Genomic DNA, 16,955 nt, shown 5'->3' on the forward strand with positions numbered 1-16,955 from the left:
ACTATAACTCCTCTTCCTAAACCCACTTCTCTTTTTTACCTTGTTCTTCCCTCCTCTTTCCTTCTTTTTTCTGCTCATCCGCTTTGGATGACCACAGTACCATCCACCTGTCCCTTTTTATTTTGTCTCACTGGCAATGCTTTTTCAATCAAGAGTGTGAGGATAGCCCTCTTTTCACAATCCTTCCTACCTTAAATGCCCTTGAGGAAAACACTTTGTCTCTTTCTGATTTTTTTGTGTGACATATTGTCATTGATGGATGAAAGGCTCATATTTTCAAAACATCAGGCTTTTAGGGGATATAAAAAAAGTTTTATTTTTTTAGCTTCACTGTCATGCATTTCTTTTACAAAAATTAATTTGAAAGGGGTTTTTATGGCTAAGATTTGTTAAACATAAACAAATATAATCAAAACTGGAGCTTCAAAATGTCCCCATATCTGGACACTCCAGGAAAAGTAGCTGATTGCCATGGTATAAACATTATAATATACAATGCCAAACATTTCATGTTTAAGTAGGATCAATGGCCGGTATGTAAGTCCAATATTCACTCTCTTTTAGCTCAGTTTTTGGTCTCCACCTACTCCTGAAGGAAATACGCAAATCTTTAGCTGCTGAATGCAACACTATGTTCACCAAAAAGTCTGTCTGCTGTTGAAATATTTTTATTCGCTTGGGTACAAACTTACAGTACATTTCGCAAAAATCCATTCAGTTGCACCTTTCATTATCTATTAATTTCTGCAGGTGATAAATATCCAGTTATGTCTCCTTGTTTCCACACACACACACACACACACACACACACACACACACACACACACAGTCTTGAGCCAGAGTTTCAGTGATTCAATTCTACACACATAAGCTGTCCTCCTTGCACCAGGAAAATACACCTTCGATGGGAACCTTTCACCTTTGATGCACACATGCATAATATCCCAGTCTTCTCTTGACTTTACTGCGTGCTTAACTGTGATATGTGCTGTAAGCTAGCTTCATAAGACTTAGGTTTGACTCCATCAGCCATGGAGTTTAACTAACGTGCATAACGATGGAATGCCGTGTAAATGAATGCATCTGGACTATTTTACAGTGGCTAGCTTCCATAAGACTTAGGTTTAGACTCAACATCAGCCATGGCAGTTTAACTAACGATGCATAACAGATGGAATACCGTGTAAATGAATGCATCTGGACTCATTTTTACAAGTGAGCAGTATTAGTGAGTAGTATTCAGTTAAGCTCCCAGAGTTTTACTTATTAGCCTGTGGCAGCCTATTTATGCTGACTTGTGCTCGTTTCCAAGTCAAGAATCTCCTCAGCTCAATTTTCATGTCTTGAAACGCCTCTTCAAAAAGAACCACTCATCCCTTGATATCTATCACCCGTTTCTCAGCCGGCACTCAGAGCAGTGAGAGTAGGAGAGCTGAGGAATCTCCCGCAGGTTAAAGGAAAGGGGCTGTCTAATTATTGTGGATTGTGTCAGATCTCTGTAAATAAAGTCAGCTATGTCTGTCTAACAGGGGCTTGTTTCTTCTCCTCGTGCAAGAGGAACTCCTTTCCGTCTATTTCTGATCTAATCTCTGAGGTCTCTCTCTCTCTCTCTCTCTCTCTCTCTCTATCTCTCTCGCACATTTTCTCCCCTCTTCTTGTTCTTAGATTTGATGTTCTCTTATATTCCTGCTCTCTTGATTTCACAAATTCTCTTGTGCACAGAGACATACATACCCAAACCCTGCCCCCCGCATCTCAGATCTTTTCCTAACCTCATTTACATGAGGGAAGTTGAGTTTCAGGAAGTTAGTTTGAAACCCCTTTAGTATTGCAATTCCCTTTGAAATGGATTATGTAACACCTAATGCAAATGTGGAGACATATTTAAATATTTCATATCTTAGTGGTAGTTGTTATGATGCCCTATAGTGAAAAGTTAATTCTTTATTTGAGTTTATTCGTGTTCTTAAAGGCATGTTTAAAGTAATAATCACAAAGGTCTTCATTTAGATAATTGTCTGTTAAGTCACAATCGCCGAATAAGGTAACACAATGGTGATTGAGCCTATAGTTTACTGACAAAAGCAATAGCATTTGCTGTATTATGAACTGGGTGTCTGTGGCAACATTCCCGGAAAATCACAAGCAGCGCAGAGTTAAACTGGATTTATAATTTTGCAGAGGCTCCAAGAAGAGCTTTTCGCCATAGCCTACGTAAGCTGCCTGAAGTTTATACTTGTCGTTGGTGTGTACATCGATCTCTTTAAAGGTGCAATATGTAATACTGACAGCTAGTGTTTAAAATAGTTACTGCGGTACAAATTCAAAATACTGGAGAGAGTCGTCTCCCCCGCCCCCTCCTCCCCAGACTCGAAGTTCACGGAGGTTGCCAGGCTGAGACCGCAGCATCCACAACAATGTTGCTAGATGCGTGTCTCGCATAGCCAGACATTACTTCACAGCACAGCGGAGTAGCTAATGTTAGATGCTGGCTATATTGACAGTAATAAAAGCCCATGCTCACGCAGAGCTCTGTACCCAACTGACATTATTTAGGAACCGCTAAAAACACACAAACCTCGCTGTCAGTGTGAGTACACAAATGTTGAAATGACATAAAATGCCCGTCCCTAGTAGCTGTGATAAATTAGCCTGAAGCTAATACTTACCTGTTCAGGAGGAAATTAGCCAACTCAGCGCCCTTTTGGACTCCTCCTGTCTCCATCTTTCAAATACATCTCCAATATTTACCCAGGGTTTGTTAAATCTCTGGTCACGCAACCGTTAGAAACATTTTTTTAACAAAAACAGCCGTTTTTTTCGGTTGGGTAGAATTTGTCTCCGTTGATCCTGTTCGTTTGTTTGCTGCTTTCATGGCTGTACTAACGTTACAGCTGTAGCGCGCTGGGTTTACGTTTTTACAGGTATTTCTGGCAACCCGGCCTGGACGTCAAACTGGGCAGTTGATAACAACACACAGGCCAAAACACAAAAAGAAATTCCTTCACGGAACGAAAATTTCAAAGGAGAAAATACTGGCATTAGCACTGTTATCAGAAAAGATAGTGTTTCAACTTAGCTTGTTTCCTTAATATCTAATGATGCATTGGGGTCATTTTTGGATTTATTACAGTAAATATATTAAATATTGGACCTTTAACAGAATAGCAGGGCCAGCATATGTGTGTGCGTGGTGAGTGTTTGGTAGAGCGAGTGAGAGAGTGACGGTGATTAGCTTCGGAACGAGTACCGACTCCAGAGGCATAGTGAGAGAAACAAATTGTCTTCCCTGTGCTTTCTCACCACGGTCGGAAATCTGTAGCAGGAAAAGCTCGTGGTTACATGTTGTTTATGGAGAAGGAGAACCCAGAAATGAGTAGTGGGAAATGCGACGCTACCAAGCGGACCATCAATCACAGTTGATGTGGTCTACATCGCCGCGATATGTAGTTAAATTATTTGAGAGGTGCATGTCAGGTTATTGGCCTTTAGTGACCATTTTCTATCACCCAGCACTGATTGGTCTGCCAGAGGAGGTAGGCGGAGCTATTGCAACAGACTTGCTCTTCAACTCATTTGTGTGTGAAGCAGCGTACTGTTTTTTCCGGTCTCTGCTTGCCTTGCGAGTAAATGGTTACTATGGCTAAACAAACAAAGTAAAGAGCGATGACTACACACTTAAAAAACAAGTGAAAGTGAAAGTAAGATCCAAAAACACACCTGCAATTACCGCTTATTGCCATAGAAAACGAAACTGAATTATTTGAGATTGTAACTTTAAGGTTTAATTGCATCATCTTCTGGTGAAATGGTGGAGTGATCTTTTCTAATTTATCAAACATTTTCTAATTTTATATGCGTCTTTCTTTTCTGTTCACAGCTTTGTGGAAAAGGATCAGGAGATTTTACCATTAGTAAAAGGACAGACTTTTACAGTAATTACCACAGTCTGCAACCCTGAAGACATACACTCTTAAAGACCATTTTCAAAGTCTGAAGTGTCTGTATATTGTTGAAGATTAGCACCTCATCTAATAAAATGTTGGGTGAGGTTTACTTCAAAATTTAGGGCAGGACCAATGTTGACTTGGGGCCAGTGTTTAGGAAGGCATATGCTGTGGGGGTTGAACTTGACACAAAATAATCGCTTTGATGAGCTTTTGTTTCAGCAGACCTAGATTGGAGTACACTCAGATTGAGCTCCTTCTGGCTGGGTGTTGGTGTTTGAAGCTTTAGATAATGCAGCCTTTTGCTGTGCTACTTCCTGGTTGAGTTCCTCATATACATCTATATGTTCATCCATGTGCTGTAGTGTACATGGATGGTTGTCATGAAGATTAAACTGGTGTATCCTCACTCAATCGCCTCCATGATGCCAATTTATTGGCTTGTTACATTTTGGCTAAACTTTTAAGTACCGTAAGTTCTCATAAAAGCCAGCATTCAGATAATGGCCAAGTTTAAAAAAATAGCCAAGGGTGTTGCCAGCATAAACAAATAATGCAAATAAGGTAAAAAAAAACAAAAAAACACAGCTCACAAGGTAAATCAAGTATAATGTTAAGAGTCACATCCGCAGCTTCGCTTTGCTTTTTTCCCAGAACGACGTTAAGCTTTAATGAATAAAACTCAACTTTTCCAGAATTTTCACATTAAACGTCTGTGGGCAGTGCAGGGCTATTGTACTAGTATACAATCGATTGCACAGGTGGTGAAATAATCTGTATTCAGACACACTGTGTATGGAACCTTCCCCGCTCTGACACCAAGATTACTTTTTCTTTCAGTAGCAATACTAATATCTTGTTATTTTTTACCTTTTTCAAATGCAGGCATACTAGGGATATTTGCTCCTTACAAATGGCTGATCCTCCATCTTATCTTGCATTCATTCGTCTCTCATATTTTTAGACAGAGAAGAAAGTTGGCTAAATTCACACTGAACACAGCTCAATTTATGACAATCATTAAATCCTCCATTTTATTTATAATATGTAAATCCAAAAAACAATGATCATTTATGTGTATTTATATCTTCTGACTGCAATTGGCATGCACTTGAGAGTAGGTGTGCGGACATGAAATTGGTTTAGTCTGAGGTCTAGAGCAAAGGTCTGAAAGTGTACATGTCAAAAAGTAGAAGCTTTTAATAATTTAATGGCACCAAATGCTTTTAATTATTCGACAGCAGCAGAAAATGACCTCATAGCTCATAGTGAACAAGTAAAATTATATTCTGTTGGCCTTTCCACTTGTTTTGATGCTGTTGTGATTACAATGATGTGTAATTAAGCTGTAATTATGTAGTCTTTTTTTGTTTTGTTTCTATTGCATTGTTTGCTAATGGACATAAACCAAGTGTCTCTCCTTTTGATGTTTGTTTTTATGAATATGTAAAAGCCTTTCATTTAGAGATAGATAGGCCTAGTTTCCCTTTGACATAATGGCCATTATTTATTTGATTTTTCCGACATTCAAAATATGTAGCATATGTCAATGATACAATGTAATGCACAAAATGAACCAATCAAAAAGGTACTTCACCTACACACTTGGAACATGGGAGAAGTTTCAGTTGTTTGCAATCTGCAACCTCACCGCTAGATGCCATTACATTCTACACACTGAACCCTTTAAACTACTGTACACAATTTAAGACAACATTCAACAATGTGTTCAGGGGTCTGTCTCACAAAGTTAGTTTAGTCGCTTATTGTGCACCTATGGGCTTAAACCTGGTTATTTACCTTCATAGAAAAGACTTAGTTTTTCATCACCTTAGAAACATAGGCTGCTCATCTATCATGCTCTACAGAAAATCATGTTTAGGATATTGGTTCCAAAGTATTAATCCATCTTCCTCACCAATTATCTTTTTGGAAAGATGCCAACAGGAGGACCAAACCGCAATACGTATAAAACTTTGCTGGCCATCTTCACGCTCTGACTATAAACGATGGCCTCTAATAAAATGCTGACATGAGATCACGAATATATCAGTCCTGAAATAAAGTTACTGTTGGCCTAAATGTTTTCAAAGGATAGCAAGAGTCAGACTACATCGATATTGCCTTAGCTGCAACATGAGAGAGACTTTGTTTCCAGAAAATCTTTTGTCACATCAAAACAACACTGTATTAATCATAAGTGAAAATGTTTGCTTCAATAATACATACCGGGCAGGACATTAACACTATATGCATTTTTTTTTTTTTTTTTTATTTGAACCCGTGATCTTCGGCATGTATTTGTCGACTGGGAGTGATTCAAACCGGCTGCTGGTCACATCTAAAAAGGGAATTTTGGAAAATAAAGAGCAGTGGCACAGGGATAAAAGCTATTTGAGGCTACGTTTAACATAAGCGTTAGAGGGATAATTCACAGCCGACAGATAAACAGGATGTGGAAATTACAAAGATAGAGGAGGTAGTGGTGGATGACATATGGGCTGATTCATTTTGGACCAGTGTGCAGACATGAACTAAATTAGGAAAGACAGAGAAAGGGAGGCAATACTATAAAAATTGGTTGAATGTTTGCATGCTTGGGTGATAATGTCTGCACATGGACACACTACAGTAAACACAAAAACAACAAAGTTATGACAGAAAAATGCAAATGTTAAGTGTCCACTGTGAATATTGCTGTTGTTCTACTGAGCAAGGCAACTAACCAGTGCACAATGGTTTACATTAGTGTCATTACTCACTTTCACAGAAGCAAATACCGAATGGGTTAGGGAGGATCGAGACTAATGTGAAAAATACAAAAGAAAATACTTCTATGGTTATATTTCTCTTGTACTAAAATAATAGGAAACTATTTTCCAACTTCATAAATATATTAGCATCAAAATATTAAAACAAGCATTAATAACTAGCACCTATGAACTTCCTATGACTATATTAGTTATACTTGTACAGGATTTGTGTCATAATTACTGTAGGTCATCAATTTTCAATGAGAAATGAAGGGAGAGAACTGCTAAATGAAGCCAAATATAGCAAACAGCAGATCTTTGGATACTCAACAAGTCTCTGATTGTAGCATACTCAACAGACAATCCAAGACATTTTAATTAGACTTTAATTAGCTTCTTCAACACAGACACAAGTGTTCCAGTCGGCTCCTATACAGTAAAATTGTCTTTGACATTTACTTATTTGCTCTGTATAGAGTCAGACACAAGAAAAATGTAAAGGCACTCGGTGACAACCTTTATAGGCTACACACTGGTTTGGTTTCTTCTAATTTGTGAAGACAGGCTATAGGAAACACGATCTGATGCACTCAGAGCTAACAGCTAAAATAAAAATAGAACAAATTACATGCCATACTCCTACACTATCTTTATTAGAAGGAATGTATCATTTTTAGATGAAGTGAGAAAAATAGCAACCTCCTCCACAGCCTCCACAGTTCTCTCTTTTTAAAGGAAAAGAGAAAATTATCCTTACATGTACACTGATTTTTGGAAGAAGTTTCTAATTTGTTAAAGGTTAACACTGCTCCCTTTTATGAATGGAATATAACTGATTTTGATAACTTTCTTACTGAATTTGGATCAAATCTGATTGGTACACATTACATTCACATCATGGGGAATCTTTACACCGCCATCGGCAAACATTGACTGGTTTCATAGCTTCAGAGATCCTGATACTATACGACAGTTCACAATATTTATAATGTGTAATGTTGTATTTACTTGAGGGTTTACACTCAAACTATAACAATGGAGAAGAAATAATTGCTGCATCTAGTTGTGTGTTAATGCACCCTTTAAGGGTTAGGATGGGTTGGTAGATATAACTGAATGTGTATTTGGAGAAGGGCTTCATAAATTAAAGCAAACAAAGCATCCAATTATTGAAAACAACATGTTGCATAACAGCATGATAAACTGAAAACGGCAAGATGTTTTTTGTTTTTTTTCAAATTTCCTTTCTTCTACTGGAGTTTTAGCCATGCAATATTTTTCTTATTAGGATGAAATTACTTTTAAAGTCAGCGCAGTGTGTGCCTGAAACCTTGGACTCTGCACCTACAAAGTCAAATGCTGCAACACTTCAATCACAGAACATCAGCAAGTATCGTCTTTGTAACACTGAACGTGAGATGTCTTGCTCAACTTGCTCTTGAAAGCTGTAAACAACTAGCTATTCTCACACCGAACTAGTAAAATACGGACGTTTGGACAGTGGCTGTCAGCGTCTGAATCGACGAAAAGTGCCCTTCAGCGTGTTCATATAACGTACCGGGGAGAGCAGCAGCTACACGGGGTTTGAAGATGATGTAACACTATGAGCGACTACGGTAGCAAGTAGTATGTAAGGCCGAAATTCCGCGTAGGGAGTTTGGTTGGGATGGTGGATGGGTCAAACACCGGACTTTCACCCAGGAGACCGGGGTTCGTGACCCGTGTGTCACGTTTCCTAAAGTCGGTTTCTTCTTTTCCTAAACCCAACTCTCCCGTTTTTCCCGTGTGTCACAGAAACGTAAGCCCACCCACAACCTTTTCCTTAACATAATTGCGTCAAAAGGGACGCCAATAGTTCCGACCAAGCGTGTTTAGATAAAGTGCATTATGCGATGCTAAAGGAGACTTTTAGCGTCAATACCAACGGCAAAGGCACCTGACCAAGCGTCCGTATTTTACGAGATGGGAGTGAGAATCTGTTGCTATAAAAGGGAGGTAGGAAGACATACAGAAGCCGAAGAAAGATCAAAATAGATTGAGGCCGATGAAAGAACAGCCGAAGATTTATGACAGGAGAGCTTGCTGAGGAAAATGAAACAAGAAATAAAAACCAATGCAAGAATCAAGAGATGCCATGGGGCTTTTGGCATCTCGAGTGAGGGCTCTCATGTCACTGTAGTGAATGAGCAAGCATAAGAAAACAAGGTGGGTAATAGTGTTAGGTCCACAGAAGCCTCTGGCAGGCATAATGAAAAGGTCAAGCAAGCATGATGGACGTGTTACACCAACACACGAAACACGGGCAGAGGTTAGAAAATGCAAATAAAAAAGGCTCAGGAAGAGAAGAGGAAAGTGCTTTAAAAAAAGAAATATATAAAGTAGAGCATTCGATCAATAACTTTCCAAAGAATCAGTTGCTGTGTTGGAACACTGTATATAGTTATTGTAATATGTGCAGTTTTACTGCTACTACTAAACGTTCTGAAACGGATCTAGTTAAGTTTAAGCCAAGTTCAGACCAAAGATTCACAAAACCGTTTTAGAACGTCGCAGAGAAAATTGGCAGAGGTCTAAACTGTCCCGCCTCAGCTCAGACGTATGGGACGTCACCTGTTTAAACAGCCAATAGTGAAGTCATCTTGTGAAGTCAGTAACAAACTATAGAAATAAAATTATCCATAATTCATTTTATCTGTTACAAACTGTTAACTGGTTGAAATGGCAGACCCTGTTTTCACCTGGCATTAGGAACCGTCCTGAGTGATCAGATCCCAAGTGCATTTGGAGTATGATTTGGAGTAAATAAAACGTGTGTACGCCGATTCATCACTACAAATGTAACTGTAGCAATCATCTCACTATTACTAACATTATCCACATTCAGATTTAGACGCAACAAATGATATATTCAGCTACAAAAAGCCTGGAAGAGGGAAGTTAGAACGGAAGTACAAAGAGTCGTTGCTATGGAGATGATACACCGCCTTGTCTCATCGCATTGGTGTGAACCGGCAGGTTTCAGGAAGCTGCAGACCAGTGCGTTGCAAATAGTTGCAAGTTTCGACAACAATACTAAGTTAGGGTTGGTATAGGGATCAGGGATTGGCTTAAAATGAGTCATGTAAAATAAGGACATAACGTGACTTCGTGGATGTCATTGCGTCACAGTCTAGGGTCCGTAAATGAGCTGCTTGTTTTCTGGGTGAGGACGGGCTGGAAATCCACAATATCTTTTTAACCTTTATTAAGTTTGTCTATATAACCCTTGACTCCAAAGAACACCCTAATTTGCCAAGTGGGGTATTTACTTAGAGTAACACATACTTTGAAAGCTTATCAATAACATTGTTATTAGAGTTAAAAAAAATCTAACTCAATCTAACATCTTCAAAGATACACGTAAATGTAATTGAGGGTCTACACAGAGAAAGATTTTATGGGTCATTGTTAGTTGCAGAGGCTCGCAGAGAAGCCAATGTGCACACCTCCAAAATCTTAACAATATGTGGAGTGGATGCATCAAGCAAGCTGATTGGTTGATCCGCCTTCCTAAAAAAGAAAAAAACATTACACTCTGAATCTGCACGGTAGTAGAGATTAATGTACACATTTTCAAAAATAACTTAAATAAATCACAAAATATATAGATGAAATTCCTCTATCCATGTGAACTTATGTTATATACAGATCTATGGGTAATATGGTTAAGCTAATTGTCCTGTCTTGTCCCTTCACGTATTTGTATATGTAGCACATACAAGCATATAGAAAAAAGAAAAATTTGGGAGACACAGATTAGGTGAAAGAGGATGGATGATGGAGTAAGACAGAAGGGCGGAGAAGCACACAGTTTTAACGAGACCCTTGACAATGACCTTTTTGTACTTCCTCCTTACATTACACAAGCCTATAATTTTCTGTCTCCAACCTTTGCTGTAAATCAATGCTGCAGACACTAATCAAGCTTCAGGTTCAGAGGATTAATTTAAAATGTGGTTTGTGCTGGGGTACCAACTGAAATTATAACTCCTGGCTTTAGCTGTCATGACATTTTCGGGCCCGAACTATTTAATAGTTCTAAGAACCGCCTTTTTTATTGTGTCCGCACCGCAAGAATTAGGAACGATTGAATTTAACATGAAGAGTGTGAGGTTACACTCTGAATGCTATCACAAAGAGGGAGGCTTGGTGGGCGTTTGGAGGGCAGAGAAAGTTGAGCATTTAGTAAACACACAGACATGCTGGTAATCAGGCAGCTATTGTACGAGATACCAAACCCAACAATTTGCTGTGCTTTTATGCCAGCTCATTTTGTAGTCAGTGAATGTATAAATGAAAATTTGTATTGGTGCACCTTACAAAGACCATTGGCTCAGACATTTTACGGCTGCGGTTTCATGTTTGAGTGCTCTCTTATCTCTTTGACACACTGTACAGAACTTGATCTATGCTATTATCTCCTGCCACACGGTAAAAATACCTTTAGGTAGCACATATTGAATAAAACTACAAAGTAGAACCAAATGGGTATATTGATCAGAACTTGATTTGAAAGTGCACCAAAACTGTAGGGTAGTCTTCATAGTACTGTATTTCAGTTAGCCTTTTTCCTTTACTGGACAATTTAGTGTACTTAAACACAGAATAGTTCTGACAGCCATGTTACACAGACAGGTATTTAACAGATGAGACCTATTTCCAGAAGTGTGGGTGTGCACAGACTGTGCTTGATTGACATCTCTCTGACCCATTGATTAGTTTTGTTACACCTGTTAGGGTGGGACAACCTAAGCAAACCTTAACCATAGCGTTGTCACATTATAAAACAGATGTCTTTTTCAACAGTGATTTGTAACTGTTTAGTGTGTCTAATAAAATTCAGAATGACTGAATACACCTGTGCAGGTTTACAGGGCCTTTAAAATAGAGGTAACATTACTAGTATGAAAGTAAAGTTTTAGTACTTTAATATCTTGTTTTGGAATTATTTTGGGACCACTACTCTTAACTTGAACAACTGATCACACAGCAGAACAGCACTATTAAAGATTAATGTTGAGGGGGTGGAGGGCCATCGTTTGTCTTCCTCTTGTGTTTAATTCAACCCGGTCTCACTCGAAGGCGTACAAATAACACGGGTTTCTGCCTGTGAAATACGTGCAATGTGTACGCGAAAGTGAAATTCTACGTGCATTACATACGCGGAGCGCTCCAATTGAAGTAATGGGGACCGGTGCGTTTTATATGCACGCAGCTTGCGTCACCATGTTGTGTGTTATCGCGAGAACAGCATCATACACAAAAACATAGATATGGTTGGGTTTAGAAAAATAATGCAGGGAAAGGCTTTAGTAACACAAGAAAGTCACAAAAACACACTAATAAACGGTTGGGTTTAGGGAAGAAACATCAAAAACACACTAATAAACGGTTGGGTTTAGGGAAGAAACATTGGGGAAGGCTTAACAAAAAAACACTACAAAGTCGCAAAAACACGCCACATAAACACGCTAATAAACGGCCTAACAACAACAAAAAAAACACATGCTGAAAATCCCCAAACACGGGATACTGAAAATCGCCAAACACGGGACGCGAACCCCGGTCTCCTGGGTGAAAGTCCTGTGTTTTACCCATCCACCACCCCAACCAACCTCCTTACGCGGTCCCACGTCCCTTTATACTATAAGCGCAGTGGGTTCCATTACTGTAATTGGAGCGCTCTACGTATCTACTGTACGCACAATTTCACTTTCGCGTACACATTGCACGTATTTCACAGGTTGAAACCCGTGGTATTTGTACGCTTTTCAGTGAGACTGGGCTCGTTTAATTTTAAGTTACACTGCCACCTACTACTGTTTTTGTCTATTTCCTTCCTTGATGCCAGTCGTGGTTGTATAAAGTCCCTGAAAGGGAGAGTGGGTGAGGGCTTGAAAGTCACTTAAAGGTTCCATGACATGGTGCTCTTTGGATGCTTTTATATAGACCTTAGTGGTCCCCTAATACTGTATCTGAAGTCTCTTTCATATAGACCTTAGTGGTCCCCTAATACTGTATCTGAAGTCTCTTTCCCGAAATTCAGCCTTGGTGCAGAATTACAGCCACTAGAGCCAGTCCCACAATGAGCTTTCCTTAGGATGTGCCATTCCTGTGTCTGTAGCTATTGAGGAGGAGAGAGGGGGGGCAAGGTGGAGTGGGGGTGTGGCCTTGACCAACTGCCATTTTGCTCGTTTGAAAGCCATGATGTCTCTCTCTCTCGTGGGTGGGCCAAATTCTCTTGGCGGGCAAAGCAGAGAAAGGGGAGGTAACCTTGCTCCTTATGACCTCATAAGGAGAAGATTCCTGATTGGCCCATCTGAGCTTTCATTTTCTCAAAGGCAGAGCAGGATACCCAGGGCTCGGTTTACACCTATCACCATTTCTAGCCACTGGGGGACCATAGGCAGGCTGGGGGAACGCATATTAATGTTAAAAAAACCTCATAAAGTGAAATTTTCATGCCATAGGACCTTAACAGAGTAAAGTTTTGTTTGTTTCCTGTGAATCTACAATTAGAGTAGTAGCAGTGATGATTGAAAAAGAAACAAGAAAATGTGATGCAACAGAAATGACTCCGAAGAGTTACCGAAAAAAAACATTATACAAGGACAATAGTTATTTTAGATTATTTGAAATAGCATTTTATTAAGAGTACATGGATGTATGAAATGTCTACAGAATTGAGCAATTTTACCAAAAAAAGAGGTCTTGAATTGACCACTTCAGATCTCCGTGACAGCAACATGTCAGCATGAACAAGATGAGTAACAATTGTTTTCATTCTCTTTCTTCATTTTTCAGAAATCTGCTGGATAAAGACACATTCTCCAAGTCAGATCCATGTGAGTACATCACAGAGACTGTTTTTGATTGTTTGTCTGTACTCTTCTGTCATCACTGTGTAGGTACTCTAATCCTAAAAAAAAAAGAAGCTTTCTGTCCTGCTCCAATTTTGTTTTGTTTTTCTCTTTTTTCTCTTCTGGTTTTTGTGGATATGTTGCCCTGTGATTTGGCCATGTCTGTTTGTTCACTGTACTGCTAAAACTCCTCATATTGATTTCCCATTTTGGAATCTGATGAATTTCTCTGATTGTATCTCCCCTTTTCTCTCTTTTTGCCCATCATTTTCTCTTTCTTTCACAATATTTCATCTCTTCCTGTCTTTATATGGTACCTTTTCACAGTATGCGTGCTCTATACGCAAGGTGTTGAAACCAAACAGTGGAGAGAGGTGGGTGTACACACACAGACACACACACACACACACACACACACACACACACACACACACACACACACACACACACACACACACACACACACACACACACACACACACACACACACACACACAAACACACACACACACACACACACACTTATGGCCAATAAAGTTCTTGCTGTGCTTACTGTGTCATATGTCATAATTGTATGTTTGTGTGTCGGGTGAGGCTCTACTTAAGACGGTTCAGGTCTTGTATTTGTCTTTTCTAAAAAAGGCCAGGGTAATATTCTCTAATTGGACACTCCATCCAACACAAATAGGCCCTCACAATGTAATGATCAATATGTTGACACTGTGGTGACTAAACAGCATACTGGGAGCCTTTATTCAGTCTGAGCAGCATTATTGTCCACTCTCTCTGCTTATTATCTGACTGGTCTGTTTATCTATTTATTACACTGTTCTGCTGGTATAATAATAAATAAATAAATTACAAAAAACATTTAATTATAGCGCATGAGTAAAGTGACTGAAACTGAAATCTGTCTGTCCGCTGCAAACATTGTGAAATGTGGGGTGCCTGAGTAGCTCACGTGGTAGAGCGTGCGCCCCACGTACAGAGGCTCAGTCCTCGCCGCCCTTGGGTCTGTTCCGACCTGTGGCCCTTTGCTTCATGTCATCCCCCTCTCTCTCCCCCCTTTCATGTCTAAGCTGTCCTATCAAAAAAAGGCCCAAAATGCCAATGAAATAATCTTTAAAAAGAACAACATTGTCAAATGTGGCACTTTTAATAATAAGGCTGGTGATATTCTAAAATGTTCTTATTGTCCACAAATCTAATGAAAACCCACAATGAATTGATCCATATAGCTCCACTGTTATCCAAAAAATAAAAAACACACCAGTGTGTGAGAGAGAGAGAGAGATAGAAGAGAGAGAGAGAGAGAGAGAGAGAGAGAGAGAGAGAGAGAGAGCCGGGGTCGTTGTGAAACGGTGTGCAACTGCTTTGAGATCATAGACTGTAAATATTAAGTCTATGTTTGAGATATGTTTTCTCTCATTTGGTGGGTGTGGCTCTAGTTTATTGGCTCAGGTCACAAGTGATTCTCAATCAGCAGAGACGTGTCTGTAAACTCGTGGTAATAAAAAGGCAGAGTGCTCTCTCCCCGTGGGGTGGAAAATCAAGCTGTTCCACTTAGCGCACCCTTTAGAGGCCTGGAGAACTTCCGTTGTGTAATCTGGATGCAGCATTTTTTTTTGGTTGCATTTGTTTTCGGGGATTGTGTGCTTTTATTTTTGCATTGTTTCTGTATTTGCAGCGCGTTTTGTGTATTTGGTTGTGTTGTGTGTATTTGCAGCGTGTTTGCTGAATGCTGGGCATGTGTTGTTAAATTTGTGAAGATTTTTTCTTAATTTGCATGCGTTTCATTAAGTTGCAATGCGTTTGCCCCTGTCGGCCACCGTAGATATGTGATACTGCGATTCTCGCGTCATATCGCGAGAATCCAGCTGCCGTGCAAGGTAAAAAATAAAAAATAAACCACTATCTGCAACAACAAATCCATGGTTGAAAATAGTCCCAAACAAATGCACAATTCACTCATATTTGTGTAATGGTTGCTATAAACTACAGTGGTCAGCTGTTTTAGGAAATGACTGAACGGAACTGAATATTTGAAACAATATATTTGAAGGATTTACTTAAAGTCAGAAAGTACTGAGGAATTGACTGACTCATTGTTGGTTTAGGTCTTTTCATGCGATCAGTTGATAATAACAGAAATACAAAACAGCGCCACACTTATGTTTTGAAGACAGTGACAATAAAACATTGGACAAGATAAAGTAGACATTCTGCTCCTCCTGTGCAGAAGCATCATACAACCCACCCAGCTCACTGTCACCAACAGGAAAAAACTCCTCATAATCACCCATGGTTATGGTTTTTAAGTTAATGTTAATGCTTGTGTCTATTGTATATTACCCTGTGTGCATCTATGAATAATTGCAATTCTGGACTACTGTTTTTGTTCTGTGTATCTCTGCCAATTTCTCTCTGTGTGTGTATTACAGTCAAAATATATTTCTATGCATGCTTATGCACACGTTCCAGTAACAGAGTAGTTACTTACTCACCCCACAATGCAAACTGTCAATGCATCGAAGTGGCCACAGATTTTTACAGACTTGTTCCACTGTGAATACATAATGTATAATGGATCATAATTTAATGGAATTCATATGTATTTATACTGCCAGATGATCCTTCTGCCTGTGTGTTTACTTGTTCAAAGCAGATGGCTGTGTGGGCTTTCATTCAAATATAGCTGAGGGACTGTGGAGGACTCTGTTGTGTGTGTGCGAAAATGCTTAGGCATATGTGAATAAAGCATTAGTGGTACGCATATGTAAAGATCTTTCCATCATAAAACTCTCATTCGCACTTCTCACAAAATACACTGTTTAAGTTTACTGTTAATCCAATCAAGTACACAAAAAATAATTAATATTACAAGCATTTCACTTGAGTTTATTTTCAAGTCAAATTATGCTTAATTCTTTCAAGTTTGCTGATTTTGTCGTAAACTGTCACATCTATAATCATATCGGTAAGAGGTGGTAGGTGTTGATGCGGCTCCAGGTAACATGCCAAAACCTTAGACTGAACAAGCGAAGCCAAACAGGTGACTCACGAGGGACTTTTAAATAACCTTTTCTGACAGGACCCCCTAGCGTACCAGACCGGTTAGGCTTGGGTCACATTTGATGATGATTTCCACCTCCTCCAGTATTTGTCGTGTGTCATGTTAATGCAGTTGGTGCTCTCTATGGAGCTACTTGATTAGATAAAGAATGTCTCCTCATTTTTTAGCATTACTATGCAAGATCACAGAACTATGTTCATTCTCCTGTGCAGTAAAGTGCTTCTCTCTAGATTTGGTGAGAAACTACTTTTAGGGGTGATTTTACGCTTATGCTGATTTTTTT

The 16,955-nt window shown here is 39.3% G+C and overlaps 1 protein-coding gene across 1 annotated transcript in view; it reads left to right on the forward strand.

Annotated features, from left to right (window-relative positions):
- cpne5b (copine Vb) overlaps window positions 1–16,955 on the forward strand; it is a 135,063-nt gene that overhangs the window by 18,095 nt on the left and 100,013 nt on the right. The window contains exons 2-3 of the mRNA XM_039798418.1: window positions 13,544–13,584; window positions 13,927–13,973. Coding sequence (XP_039654352.1) covers window positions 13,544–13,584; window positions 13,927–13,973 — 88 coding nt within the window. The remainder of the gene's footprint in view (window positions 1–13,543; window positions 13,585–13,926; window positions 13,974–16,955) is intronic.

This window comes from Perca fluviatilis, chromosome 4 (assembly GCF_010015445.1).
Source record: "Perca fluviatilis chromosome 4, GENO_Pfluv_1.0, whole genome shotgun sequence".
In the NCBI taxonomy this organism is placed as follows: Eukaryota; Metazoa; Chordata; class Actinopteri; order Perciformes; family Percidae; genus Perca; species Perca fluviatilis.